The following is a 15589-nucleotide window of genomic DNA, read 5'->3' as shown; positions in this document are numbered from 1 at the left end:
ACCAATCCTCTCTTGTCACAACACAACTGTTTGGCTCAAACGCATTAAGAATGAAAGAAATTCCACAAATTAACTTTTAGCAAGGCACACCTGATAATTGAAATCCATTCCAGGTGACTACCTCATGAAGCTGGTTGAGAGAATGCCAAGAGTGTGCAAAGCTGTCATCAAGGCATAGGATGGCTACTTTGAAGAATCTCAAATATAAAATATATTTTGATTTGTTTAACACTTTTTTTGGTTACTACATGATTCCATATGTGCTATTTGATACTTTTGATGTCTTCACTATTATTCTGCAATGTAGAAAATACAAATAAATAAAAACCCTTGAATGAGTAGGTGTGTCCAAACTTTCGACTGGCACTGTATTCCTGTATTGTATACATGTATTCTGACGGGAGAGTAAATCATAATCAGGTGGGATACAGCTTCCATTGCATTGGCAATCTTTAGCCATAACCATTCAGGCCTACATTGAGCAGAGAACAATATCCTTCATATCTTGTCTATTTTAAATAGCAGTTAAAACACATCTCAATAATAAATATAAAGCGCACCAGTTTCAATGGTATAATGTGCAGGGATTACATTTCTCGGTGCATTATTGATTTGAGTCGCCATCAAATTGAAGTACAAAAAGTAGGCTATAGAACAAAGTTATAATATAGAAACGTACATTAAACGATGTTTTTGGTGTGAATAATTATTTACAGTTATCATCAGTATGCCATTATGAGTTTGGGTTTATCCCTCTGACTCCGAGTCTATAGTTGGCAGAATGTTCTAAGATTACAGCAGTCTGCTGCCCAGTTGATTGGGAGGATTTAGAAAAAAACTCTCCCAGAGCGAGTGGTTACGTTCCAGTCCGTTGTTAACTTAGCCGCGCTGCGCAGATCAGGTTTGACAAGTCCAAGACGACAAGTAACATGTGCGCGCGACTGGTGATGGAGACCACCTGGAACGCACCCCCCTTTGCTACAGCTGTGCAGCAGCACACATCAACCGAATGCACGATCCGAACAGCATCGTGGCTACAAATAATACGTCTAAAATATTCAAATGAATCGGTATTGAACGAAAGTAGCCCTGGATGACACAAAATACTGTAATAAACAAAATTACTGATGGTAAGTTTACTAAATATATTATCGTTGTCATTGAACGACGAGGACATTTCAGAATGACATACCTAAATTCTGCTTTCTAACGTTACTATTTTCCCAATATGTTCATTTGACCTGTTATGCGTAATAAGCTAAACTTTCACAATTATCTGGAATAATTGTATTGAAAGATGTCGGGGTAACGTTAACTAATCACATTATTGTGTGTTAGCAAGGCTAGCTAGTTGGCAAGCTAGCTGGCTTTTGTTCACTAACGCTTTCTTGGACATCATCAATGCATTTTTTTATTTTTTTTCTTAGGTAATTTTGTTCTCAACTACACACGGCACATACATACGTTTTTGTTAGCTAGCTATAGTTTAAAAGCAGTAGTTAGGTCACTCATTTTTGGAACTAGTTAGCTAATGCAATGGTTGATTGTGTGGCTAACATTAGCTGGCTAACGTTACGTCTGCCATCGTCGAATTGAATTGCGCGACCAAAAGCTTAGTTTGATTGTTAGGTACTACATGTACTTTTCCAAACGTTTTATCTAATTAGCAAACTTTCATTAGACATGTCATGGATTATTATAAAGCTATAGATACCTCACCAATATGGCGTGAAGTGCTGTTTTGCTACTACAACAACAAATGTCATTGCAATCATGCATGCTTTTTTTCTTATTTTAGCGCGCTCTTGTCAGGTGCAAAGTTCATAATTTTAGGGAAGTCGATACATTTTACTAGATTGTGTTATGCAAGGAACACGTGTTGATGTGCAGTAAATCAGATGCATGTGGTTTATTTCTTGATATTAGGGTCCAGCGGTTTTCTTGACTTGTGCATAAATATCCTAAAATAATGTTTTAGACCTACACCGTCGCTCCATGTAACATATACTGCCTAACACCTGAAATCCACCTAGCACGTTGGGGGCGATAAAACAAAATTTGCAGATGAGCGAGGCAATTAATGAATATTCACGAGTATCGACAGTGCGTGACGTCACTCTGAGCCCTAACCAAAACCGAAAACTTGGCATACAATTTCTTGCCTTGGATCTGAAACCAGTAGTTACCACCAATTTCAATGAATGTTAACATAAAATGTAAATACGAATCCACGCCCAACAACGAGGGCTAGCTATGGTGTTTATTCATATAATCTGTTTTCTTCTAAAACAGCTCAGTTAGCTAGCGATGTACTAATTTGCAACGCCAGTTAGCTAGACTTGGGAGCTAATGGGAACGGGCTTCAGGAGCCAGCGGGTTAGATTCGTTTCCACCAGTGTTGGCTGGTGGGAGGAGCTATAGCAGGACAGGCCCATTGTATTGGCTGGAATGGAATCAATGGAACAAAATCAAACATGGTTTCCATCCCTGAGTCGCCTCTTCACTGTTGACGTTGAGACTGGTGTTTTGTGGGTACTATTTAATGAAGCTGTCAGTTGAGGACTTGTGAGGTGTCTGTTTCTCCTCTTGCTCAGTTGTGCACCAGGGCCTCCCACTCCTCTTTCTATTTTGGTTAGAGCCAGTTTGCGCTGTTCTGTGAAGGGAGTTGTACAGTGTTGTACAAGATCTAAGATCTTCAGTTTCTTGGCAATTTCTTGCATGGAATAGGCATAGTTTCTCAGAACAAGAGTAGACTGATGAGTTTCAGAGGAAAGTTCAATGTTTCTGGCCATTTTGAGCCTGTAAACGAACCCACAAATGCTGATGCTCCAGATACTCAACTAGTCTAAAGAAGGCCAGTTTTATTGCTGCTTTAATCAGCACCACAGTTTTCAGCGGTGCTAACATAATTGCAAAAGAGTTTTCTAATGATCAATTAGCCTTTTACAATGATAAACTTGGATTAGCTAACACAACATGCCATTGGAACACAGGAGTGATGGTTGCTGATAATGGGCCTATGTAGATATTCCATTAAATCTGCTGTTTCCAGCTACAATAGTCATTTACAACATTAACAATGTCTACACTGTATTTCTGATCATTTGATATTTTAATGGACAAAAATGTGGACAAAAACAAGGACATTTCTAAGTGACCCCGAACTTTTGAACGGTAGTGTAAATGCCGGCTTTTGGACAAAATAAATAATATATAAATTGTCGGCCAAATTGCTTAATGCTTTTTATTAATTTATGTAAATACCAGTCGATGTGCTCAAACTTCAAAGGCAAATATACTTTATAGGCTAATATATCCTCAAGCTGCTTGGCAAATGGTGTCGGCTTTGTGTTTCTATTTTTACTCACGCAAAAAACGCGAGGTCCTCATAAGCAATGTTACCTCAAATGTTTTGTCACTGAGCAAATTTCAGGTCTGCAGAGTGCAAACTTGAACGTTGTGAAAATAATGTGCAACGTTCGGAGCGTGTTTACTGTGAACACTGAGGCTGTACCCCCTTTAAATTAAAGTTAAGTGGTCAGGTAGGCAACTGTGGCTATTTGATAATGTAGCCTATCATCAAAAATAATGGAGGAAATGCATCCCATAACATTTTAGATGGAAATAGCTGTTCTATCATTCAGCCTACAGTAGCAGCCAATGTGTGGACTGCCCCTTTTTAAAACAAAAAAAAGCTCTTTACCAAACTTGCTTTTCTAGGATGGCTGGACATGCACACGTGTTGTGCTCTTGTAGGAAGCAGTCAGTCCTCTTTTGCTGACTGTAAATTTATCTATAACTGGGCTAATAACTCACTAACTAGCAAAGGATATGAACACAGACTACCTGAAGATCGAGCCTTCTTGAAGACAAAGTAACGAGGCTGATGAGCATTGCAAGCTGCTTCAAAGAGTTGGACAGTTTTGACTTCGCAACAGCAGCTGTTGACTTTAAGCAGGCCAAGGTTCGCCGCTAAGGCAAATAAATTAGAGGCAAATTTTGTTCGTCAAGCCTAGGTCTAGCAGTTGTGCTGCCGCCCTAGGCAAGGTCAACATATGCTGCCCTCTGGGTCGTGTATAGTATAAAGATTTGGAATGGATTGATAGATTACAGTAGAGTAATGATGTGTATCACGGGCAATTAGTGCATTTCACTTAAGATTTTTCAGTAGCACTTGGAAACTTAACATCATTGCCAACTATTCACATTGGAGAGTTGCAATCACTAGGCAGCCAATAGTATATAGGAAACCGTTATCAATAAGCCACCTATATCACATGGCACGAGTCACGACGCCATGATAGTTAAAAAAATGTTTTAAACAACATTTATTTACATCATCCAGTGGAACTGTAAGAAGAGTTAGGTGTACACTGAACAAAAATATAAATGCAACATGCAACAATTAAAAAGATTTGACTGAGTCGCCGTTCATAGAAGGATCAGTCGATTTAAATAAATTCATTAGGCCCTACCGCCCAAATCTATGGATTTCACGTGACTAGGAATATAGATATGCATCGGTTAGTCACAGATACCTTTTTTTTTTTTTAGTAGGCCGTGGATAAGAAAACCAGTCAGTATCTGGCGTGACCATTTGCCTTATGCAGTGAGACACATTTCCTTGGCATGGAGTTGATCAGGCTGTTTGTCGAATGCTGTCCCTCTCTTCAATGGCTGTGCGAAATGCTGGATTTTGGTGGCAACTGGAGCATGCTGTCGGTCCAGAGCATCCCAAACGTGCTCAATGGGTGCCATGTCTGGTCAGTATGTAGGGTTGCACATTTTGGGGTATATTCAGAGGTTGAAACTTTCCGTGGGAATTAACCGGAATATATATGGGAATAAACGGAAATATGTAAATATATATTAATGCTATTTAAATGTAGATGTTTTTTGCATTGGATGTATTTACCATAGCATATGGAGATAGAAATGTAAACCTTTTACCTTATTATAAGTACACATAATTGCAAATTATTAAATCCTTCAAATAAAAACAATTTAGTGACGAATTGAACTTTAATAAAATGAGTTGACTAATCACATGGGATGATTTCACTGAACAACAAAAGGAAGGGAATATTGAATGATCCATTGCATCTCCCAAAAACATTTTCAACATATGCATCTAAAATTATAGTCTAGAAACTAAAGCTTTGGTTGTCTTCCTCTCAGGCTTCCATGTCTTCTCCCTGGACCTCCTCAATGTCCACCTCTTGAACATCAGACTCAGGCCTCATCTTCACTGTCACTTTCCAACCTTGTTGTGGATGGCTCGTTGTCAGGCCCAAAAAGCCAAACATTTGCCCGGATGGCTACCAATTTTTCAACCCTTGTATTGGTCAGCCTGTTGCCTGCTTTTGTGTCTGTTTCCAAACAAGACCAGTTGCGCTCTGAGGCGGCTGATGTTGGTGGGATTTGGAGGATGGAGGCAACAGGGGAAAGTGCCTCCGATCCACAAAGTCCCTTCCACCAGGTGGCTGATGAGATATGTTGGCACGACTGCCATATTGGATCTCCATCCCAAAGCCCTTGCTTAGAAGTGTCCTGTGTCAGACTGCCAAGAACCTTGCCCTCATCCAGGCCAAGGTGGCGAGACACAGTAGTGATGACACCATAGGCCTTGTTGATCTCTGCACCAGACAGGATGCTCTTGCCAGCATACTTGGGGTCCAACATGTACGCTGCAGCGTGTATGGGCTTCAGGCAGAAGTCTTCACGCTTTTTGATGTATTTCAGAACTGCAGTTTCCTCTGCTTGGAGCAACAGTGAAGTGGGAAGGGCAGTACGGATTTCTTCTCTTACATCTGTAAGCAGAGTCTGAACATCAGACAGGATGGCATTGTCTCCCTCAATCTGTGCAATGGCTACTGCTATAGGTTTAGGCTGCTTACCACTCTCTCCCAAAATGCATAATCCAAGAGGATACTCTTGATGGGGCTGTCCATATCGGCAGACTGATATGGCCATTTGTTGGAGAGACTCCTTCCCCGCCAGAAGACTGTCAAACATGATGACAACACCACCCCAACGGATGGTCTTGGGCAGCTTCAATGTGGTGCTCTTATTCTTCTCACTTTGCTTGGTGAGGTAGATTGCTGCTACAACTTGATGACCCTTCGCATACCTAACCATTTCCTTGCCTCTCTTGTAGAGTGTATCCATTGTTTTCAGTGCCACGATGCCCTTGAGGAGCAGATTCAATGCAGGAAGCACAGCCAAATGGGTGTGATGTGAGGGTAGGACTCTTCCACTTTAGACCAAGCAGCCTTCATGTTTGCAGCATTGTCCGTCACCAGTGCAAACACCTTCTGTGGTCCAAGGTCATTGATGACTGCCTTCAACTCATCTGCAATGTAGAGACTGGTGTGTCTGTTGTCCCTTGTGTCTGTGCTGTTGTAGAATGCTGGTTGAGGGGTGGAGATGATGTAGTTAATTATTCCTTGCCCACAAACATTTGACCACCCATCAGAGATGATTGCAATACTGTCTGCTTTGTCTGTGATTTGCTTGACCTTCACTTGAACTTGGCATCCAGCAAACGAGTAGATAAAGTACACTGCTCAAAAAAATAAAGGGAAGACTTAAACAAAACAATGTAACTCCAAGTCAATCACACTTCTGTGAAATCAAACTGTCCACTTAGGAAGCAACACTGATTGACAATACATTTCACATGATGTTGTGCAAATGGAATAGACAACAGGTGGAAATTGTGGCAATTAGCAAGACACCCCCAATAAAGGAGTGGTTCTGCAGGTGGGGACCACAGACCACTTCTCAGTTCCTATGCTTACTGGCTGATGTTTTGGTCACTTTTGAATGCTAGCGGTGCTTTCACTCTAGTTGTAGCATGAGACGGAGTCTACAACCCACACAAGTGGCTCAGGTAGTGCAGCTCATCCAGGATGGCACATCAATGCGAGCTGTGGCAAGAAAGTTTGCTGTGTCTGTCAGCGTAGTGTCCAGAGCATGGAGGCGCTACCAGGAGACAGGCCAGTACATCAGGAGACGTGGAGGAGGCCGTAGGAGGGCAACAACCCAGCAGCAGGACCGCTACCTCCGCCTTTGTGCAAGGAGGAGTAGAAGGAGCACTGCCAGAGCACTGCAAAATGACCTCCAGCAGGCCACAAATGTGCATGTGTCTGCTCAAACGGTCAGAAACAGACTCCATGAGGGTGGTATGAGGGCCCGACGTCCACAGGTGGGGGTTGTGCTTACAGCCCAACACCGTGCAGGACATTTGGCATTTGCCAGAGAACACCAAGATTGGCAAATTCGCCACTGGCGCCCTGTGCTCTTCACAGATGAAAGCAGGTTCACAGTGAGCACGTGACAGACGTGACAGAGTCTGGAGACGCCGTGGAGAATGTTCTGCTGCCTGCAACATCCTCCAGCATGACCGGTTTGGCAGTGGGTCAGTCATGATGTGGGGTGGCATTTCTTTGGGGGGCCGCACAGCCCTCCATGTGCTCGCCAAACGTAGCCTGACTGCCATTAGGTACCGAGATGAGATCCTCAGACCCCTTGTGAGACCATATGCTGGTGCGGTTGGCCCTGGGTTCCTCCTAATGCAAGACAATGCTAGACCTCATGTGGCTGGAGCGTGCCAGCAGTTCCTGCAAGAGGAAGGCATTGATGCTATGGACTGGCCCGCCCGTTCCCCAGACCTGAATCCAATTGAGCACATCTGGGACATCATGTCTCGCTCCATCCACCAACGCCACGTTGCACCACAGACTGTCCAGGAGTTGGCGGATGCTTTAGTCAAGGTCTGGGAGGAGATCCCTCAGGAGACCATCCGCCACCTCATCAGGAGCATGCCCAGGCGTTGTAGGGAGGTCATACAGGCATGTGGAGGCCACACACACTACTGAGCCTCATTTTGACTTGTTTTAAGAACATTACATCAAAGTTGGATCAGCCTGTAGTGTGGTTTTCCACTTTAATTTTGAGTGTGACTCCAAATCCAGACCTCCATTGGTTTATAAATTGGATTTCCATTGATTATTTTTGTGTGATTTTTGTTGTCAGCACATTCAACTATGTAAAGAAAAAAGTATTTAATAAGATTATTTCTTTCATTCAGATCTAGGATGTGTTGTGTAAGTGTTCCCTTTATTTTTTTTAGCAGTATATGTCTGGTTGGAGGGGTGTATGCTGGGGGAAGAACATTCATAAATCTCTTCCAATACACATTACCTGAGAGCATCAGAGTTGAACCAGTTGCATACATAGCTCGAGCAAGACATTCATCAGCATTTCTCTGACTACATTCCTCCATTGAGTCAAAAAATACTTCTGATTCCAGGAGGACCATGAGCTGTTGCTATCGATAAGGTCTCTCATCATTTTCACCTCGACTAGAAGTAGAGGGACTTTTGTCAGGGCGCTGAGGGAACTTTATGCACTTGGCCAGATGATTCTGCATCTTTGTTGCATTCTTCACATATGATTTGGCACAGTTTTTGCAACTGTAGACAGATTTTCCTTCTACATTAGCTGCAGTGAAATGTCTCCACACATCAGATTGTGTCCAAGGCATTTTCCTGTAAAGATTAGAAAGAAATGAGTAAAAACAAAAAAATACAATTCCATGTATAGATAAATAGTTTAGCAGTTAGATTAAACAACTCCTTTGTAAGATAAATGTTTTAAAATGATACAAGTATGGAAACAGGTGAATTAACACTGTTAGCAGTCTCATGTAAGCTAAAACCCACATGGTAGCAAAAACTAACTAGCAGAAATTGTTAACAATTTAGAAATGATTTAAACAGACTTTGCTGTAGGCTACTATTTACTAGTTTACATGTTTTTTTTATGTCATATAAAATATTTTCACCCCACCTGGTATTGTAATCAAAACTTACCAGAAAGTATGTAGTCCTTGGCTCAGACAGTGTAGTGGTGTGGGCTCAATGTGTGCAAGATCTTGAGAATCAGCTGTACATGTGATGGAAGAATGCAATGTGCATGCAGAGGGTTGCAATTCCATTGAATTGGGGATAGTTTAACCAAAATATGCCACAAGACCTAGAATTGCCTTATGTGTATCCCACAAAAAGGTTCACTGTTATTAACACATCTTTTTTGATGAATTTAAGCAAATTTCCCGGGCTTATCTTCCCATGGAAAATTTCTGGAATTATTCCGGAAGTCTACTGGAAAGTTTCCTACCCTTTGCAACCCTATCAGTATGTAGGCCATGGAAGAACTGGGACCTTTTCAGCTTTCCAGAATTGTGTATTGATTTTTGCGTCATGGGGCCGTGCTTTATCATGCAGAAACGTGAGGTGATGGCGTTGGATGAATGGCACAACAATGGGCCTCAGCATTTCGTAACCAGTGGTGGAAAAAGTACCCAATTGTCATACTTGTGTGAAAGTAAAGATACTTCAATAGCAAATGACTCAAATTAGTCACCCAATAAAATCCTACTTGAGTAAAAGTTTAAAAGTATTTGGTTTTAAATATACTTGAGTATCAAAAGTAAATTGAATTGCTAAAATGTACTTAAGTATCAAAAGTAATAGTATAAATAATTTCAAATTCCTCATTAAACAAACCAGATGGCACAATATCTCTTTTTTTTTTACGGATAGCCAGTGGCACACTCCAACATTCAGACATCATTTATAAACAAAGTATTTGTGTTATTAAGTGAGTCCGCCAGATCCGAGACAGTAGGGATGACATCTTGATTAATGTGTAAATTGGACCCTTTTCTGTCCTGCTAAGCATAAAAAATGTACCGTGTACTTTTGGGTGTCACGGAAAATGTATGGAGTACTTTTTGTGGGGGTGGGGGGGGGATGCAGTGATGTAAAAGTTATCAAACATATAAAAAGTGAAGTACAGGTACCCCAAAAAACAACTTATGGAGTACTATAAAGTATTTTTACTTAAGTACTTTACACCACTGCTCGTAACGGTATCTCTGTGCTTTCAAAATACTATCAATAAAATGCAACTATGTTCATTGTCCGTAGCCTATGCCTGCCCATATCATAACCCCACTGCTACCATGAGGCACTCTGTTCACAACGTTGACATCAGCAAACCGCTCGCCCACACTACACCGGTCCACTACCGTCTGCCCGATACAGTTAAAACTGGGTTTCATCCAAGAAGTGCACAATCCTACACTTTTTCCATGGGGCAGAGTATTTGTTTTAGCTTCTCATGCTATTCTACACATTTTGCCTTGAGGCAGAGAATTTTGCAGTTTTTAAAGCTATTTTCCTGTAATTCTAAACATTTTTGTGGGGGGGCCTCGCAGGGGTGCATCCTACGCCACTGATCCAGTATTTATACATGAAACACTAATAACTTGAAATTAAAGTTCTACTACAGTCTCCTTTTCACCTCATGTATTACCTGATTTACTGAACAAAAGGCTCATCTTAACAGGTGGCCCAGGTATCCTCACGACATCAGTGTAGCTGAAGTGTTATGGTGTGTACCTACAGTATATTATATCATCATTGCTGAGATTGTGGGGGTGCCTGAGCATATGGAATTACAAATAAGAATGTAGGCTAGGTCATTTGGTAAATAGTTTCAGAAATGAAGTATATATACTGTATCTGTAAACTTTATTTTGTTTGGAGATTCACAAATTTGACATTGTTTGAGGGGATACTTTTATCATATATTCCTGACAAATGTGTTTTCTTTATTTATCAGGAAACTGACAACCCAAGATCAGCCAGTTGAGGACACCTGGGCCCCCCTTTGTACTGTGACTGTCTTGTACCACAATGCTTGGCCTTCAGGGAAGTACCTCATCCCCTAAAATGTATCGCTGTGTGGCTTGTTCAGCCACCTTTACTGGATTGGCATCCTTGTTGGTGCACCAAGCTTCTCATGCAGTTCAATATGACAAGCAACCACCACAATCTGAGAAGCAGCCTATCTGCACTCACTGTGGTGAAGTGTTTTCAAACAAGGAGCTCCAAGACCAGCACTGCTGCAAAGCAGTACCTGAGACCCCAGCTCTCTCTCTTTTTATCTGTGATTGTGGGGATGAGTTTCAGAACTTTAATGAAATGCTGGAGCATAAAAGATCTCATGTCTCAACCCCCCAGCAGCAGACCCAGACGACTGATGCCAAATATTCGAGCCAAGAAGAATGCAGTCTGGTTGAACCTGCCCAACCAGTCTCCCCTCAGCCAACCCTTAGCCAAACCATTTTGGGCCTCAGTCCCCCCTCTCATCTCTCACCCCTATCTCCTGTCATTCCTAGTTCAATTCTCCCACAGCTTAATAGCACATCCACCGTTCCTGAAGTCTATACAAATAAGGGGTTTATTGCCCTAACCAGACCTCAAGAGCTGAACAACCTCCCTCCAGGCGCAAGTGAGCAGGAATTACAGCCTGATGGGCTTGACCAACCTGAGAACATCTCTACTGCACAGGAACCCTCGCCACAATCCGTCCAGGATGAGACTCCTGAGGATGCAGACTGTCCCGTTACAAGTGGCGCATCTTCTGAAGATGGTGGCCCAGCTAAGAATGAGACAATAATGAGAATGATAGCAAATGCCTACATGAAACGTTATCAACCTGCTCAACACTACCCATTAAGACACAAGAGACTTGTGGTCCCCAAAAGAGAGCTTATACCAGTGGAGGTGATGTTACAAACCAACCAAACAGCAGCATCCACACCAGGGCCCTCTATTGGCCAGTTAAGACACCTGCTTACAAAGTCTGGTGCAAAGACAATAGCCCGTCCATCTGGCATCATATCTTTGACTCAGACCTTCTGCCCTGTAGTAGTTCTTGAGACCCGCCAAAAGCTTATTGATTCTAGAAATAGGGCCACACAGGGGAGATATCAATGTGGCCGCTGCCGAAGTGTTTTTCAGGACTTGGACAGCTTGACAGTGCATCATGCCTTACACAGGAAGGAGATAGTGAAGTGTTGTCGTCACTGTAAACAACTGATGATTGGAAAACCACCCCTTCCAGACAACCACATCTGTCCCCTGGCTCCCCACCAGCTTACCTCAGTGGGGAGTAAATGCCACTCTATCAAAAAGACTGCATCATTCCAGAAGCAAAAGAAGCAACAACCACAAAGAATCTTCCAAAATGTTAAAGCTAGGACGCCTTACTTTTGTCAAGTGTGCAAGCACAGCTATGCCCGTAGGTATAATCTCAATGTGCACAAGTGTCAGGGGCCACCCCGTCCTCCTCAGCATGCCTCCAATTCTGCCCTGTACAAAAATACTGCATTTTGGGAAAACATTAAAGCAAGGGAGCCTGTCACAGGCGTCCACCAGAGGCCTCTAATCTCCAAAACCATTGATGTGGGCACTGACAGCACTCGTCAGATAAAGGAGGAGGTGATTTCTGCAGAATCAAGGCCACATCCACAGTTTCCTGATTTGCTCTGGTCTGGTTCACCTAAAAGCTTCTCATCCTTCTATCCCAAAGTTTCCAAGCATGTAACACCAGAAGAAATTGATTCAGGATCTGCAACACTACAGCAAGGAGATGGTGAAGGGGACAACGCAGCAAGTAGTTTTAAACAAGAAGGGAGAGATGGAGAATGGACAATGCCTTTAGATGATTCTGAGATTGACGTACTGATTGAGGCAGTAGATGCAGAAGACGACGATGATTTAATGCTACAAGAACCTATTTCTCAGGGTCATGTCAAGTCCACAAAGGATGGCGTGCCTTATTTCATAAAAGATGGTGCTAGACGTTTTCCCTGCTATAGATGTCAGAAAACGTACAGTCGAGGGTGCACATTAAAAAAGCATCAAAGACTGTGTGGAAATAGGTCATTTTTGCCACAATCTACCTTCCGGGCAGTAGCGCAGAAAGTCAACAAGGGTCAATTCCAATTCGATTGCTATGTCTGCGGGAGGAGCTTTAACCGCAAAGATAACATGCTGATTCATAGGAAGAAGTGCCAGTTAAGTAGAACCGTGGCCAAGAATGATAATGGACTTTTACAACAGGGCTTATCAGCAGCCCAGGCACCACAAAGTAGTAAAACTCTGGAGGATAATGGGGAAAATTGGGGTATTATGTCATTGCCCAATGTTCTCCCCAGGAGAGTGACGTGTGAGTGTGGTGCAGGCTTCACATCCCCACGACTCCTCCTAGAGCATTTGCAAAAGCATGCACAGGAGTCCTATACCTGCCCCACATGCGGTGAGACACTGAGTTCCTGGGCAGACTATGAAGTCCACCTACAAGTGCACATGCAGCCTCAGCACCAGATGTATGGGGGAATGCAACAACAGCGCTCTCCACCTCTACTGCTGAGGTTTCCACAGCAGCCACGTCAACGTCGGCAGCCCCTGCCAAAGCAGCGACATACGCCTCCGCAACACACTCTGCCAGCACAGCGCCCTCAGCCAAATCAACAACCTCTGCGGAAGCCTAGGAAGCCACAGCCACGCTGCGTGTGCATACGATGCAGCAACACCTTTTGCAGTCGTGGTGCGCTGCTAAAGCACCTCTCCTGGAATCGGTGTAAAGGTGACAGAGGAGCTATTTCAGCGAAGGCAAACCACTGTTCCCGCTGCAGCATGGACTTCCCCAATGGCCTCAGCCTCAAGTTTCACCAGCTAAATGGGATGTGCAAGCCTGCCTTCAAGCCCATGCGTTGCCCTGTGTGCGTGCGCTGGTTTGGCACTGTGGAGGGACTCCAGAAACACCTGCAAACACATGACCAGACCAACTCGTTTCGCTGCCTCATCTGCCAGCGCCTCTATCCCAGCCTACGGTCACTGAAAGACCACCGCAGAAAGGTCCATTGCATTTTGTCTGGAGACACAGCGCAGGTTACACAATGAGAATGAATACTCTGAAAATCATAATCCAACAGAACATATGAACAATGATTTTAGCTAAATGTTTTTGCAAGATCGGTTATTGATTTGAGGGATTAATTTTGTCTTGTGTAACCATATATAATCATTATTGTACTATACTACTTTGATTCTATTTTCACTGTCCATCAATAGACTTTTCTTGCTCACTTGAACCTATTTTCATGGTCATAGTTGTAAACTGTTGTATTGTGCTGTAAAATGCAATGATGTTCTTAGCTTGTTCTTAAAGGGATACTTTGGGATTTTGGCAATGAAGTCCTTTATCTACTTTCCCACTATGAAGGAAGTTCGAGGTAGTTACCGTAGACTTCGTCATTGTGCTAATGCTAGTTAGCAACTTCCTTCAAACTGCACGCAGAGACATAAAAATGGTATCGACAAGTTCATCTGACTCTGGGAAGTAAATTTTAAGGGCTTTATTGCCAAAATCCTGAAGTATCCCTAACTCTTCAGCCATTATTAAAATGTACCACTTATTGTTCAACTGCTATTTTAGGTTGTGCAAAAACGTTGATGGTTATATCTTAGTGTGGTAGGTATCAGTGCATTGTGGAGAAAACAATTAAGTGAATATACACTACAAAGTATGTGCACACCTGCTCGTCGAACTCCTCATTCCCAAATCATGGGCATTAATATGGAGTTGGTCCCCCCCTTTGCTGCTGTAACAGAATCCACCCTTCTGGGAAGGCTTTCGTGTAGATGTTATAACATTGCTGAGGGAACTTGCTTCCATTCAGCCACAAGAGCATTAGTGAGGTCGGGCACTGATGTTGGGCGATTAGGCCTGGCTCGCAGTCGGCGTTCCCATTTATCCCAAAGGTGTTCGATGGGGTTGAGGTCAGGGCTCTGTGCAGTCCAGTTAAATTCTTCTACACCGATCTTGACAAACCATTTCTGTATGGACCTCGCTTTGTGCACGGGGGCATTGTCATACTGAAACAGGCAAGGGCCTTCCAAAACTGTTGCCACAAAGTTGGAAGCACAGAATCGTCTAGAATGTCATTGTGTGCTGTGGCGTTGATTTCCCTTCATTGGAACTAAGGAGCCTAGCCTGAACCATGAAAAACAGCCTCAGATATTATTCTTCCTCCACCAAACTTTACAGTTGGCACTATGCATTGGGGCAGGTAGTGCTCTCCTGGCATCCACCAAACCAAGATTTGTTTGTCGGACTGCTAGATGGTGAAGCGGGATTCATCACACCAGAGAATGTGTTTCCACTGCTCCAATGGCGGCGAGCTTTACACCACTCCAGCCGATGCTCGGCATTGCGCATGGTGATCTTAGGCTTGTGTCCGGCTGCTCGGCCATGGAAGCCCATTTCATGAAGCTCCCGACTAACAGTTATTGTGCTGATGTTCCAAACTGCCTCTGGAAGCTTGGTAGTGAGTGTTGCAACTGAGGACAGCCCCCCCCCCCCCCCCCCCGCGCTTCAGCACTCGAGTTCGTTCTGTGAGTTAGATGTTTCCACTTCACAATAAAAGCACTTCCAGTTGACCAGGGCAGCTCTAACGGCAGACATTTTACAAACTGATTTGTTGGAAATGTGGCATCTTATGATGGTGATACGTTGAAAGTCACTGAGCTCTTCTGTAAGGCCATTCTACTGCCAATGTTTGTCTACTCTATGGTGATTGCATGGCTGTATGCTCAATTGTATACACCTGTCAGCAACGGTGTGGCTGAAATAGCCGAATCCACTAATTTGAAGGGATGTCCACATA

General features: G+C 43.2%; 1 protein-coding gene across 1 annotated transcript; it reads left to right on the top strand.

Moving 5' to 3' along the window:
• Positions 1 to 774: 774 nt before the first annotated feature.
• On the top strand, positions 775 to 14455 carry LOC115177531 (uncharacterized). Its single transcript, XM_029738405.1, has 2 exons — positions 775 to 1130; positions 10693 to 14455. Exon 2 carries the CDS (start codon positions 10767 to 10769, stop codon positions 13821 to 13823), a length of 3057 nt encoding a protein of 1018 aa, XP_029594265.1. The 5' UTR covers positions 775 to 1130; positions 10693 to 10766; the 3' UTR covers positions 13824 to 14455.
• The last annotated feature ends 1134 nt before the right edge of the window (positions 14456 to 15589 follow it).

This window comes from Salmo trutta, chromosome 37 (assembly GCF_901001165.1).
Source record: "Salmo trutta chromosome 37, fSalTru1.1, whole genome shotgun sequence".
In the NCBI taxonomy this organism is placed as follows: domain Eukaryota; kingdom Metazoa; phylum Chordata; class Actinopteri; order Salmoniformes; family Salmonidae; genus Salmo; species Salmo trutta.
The sequence above is the reverse complement of the archived record's forward strand: the minus strand, read 5'-3'. Positions and strand labels throughout refer to the sequence as shown.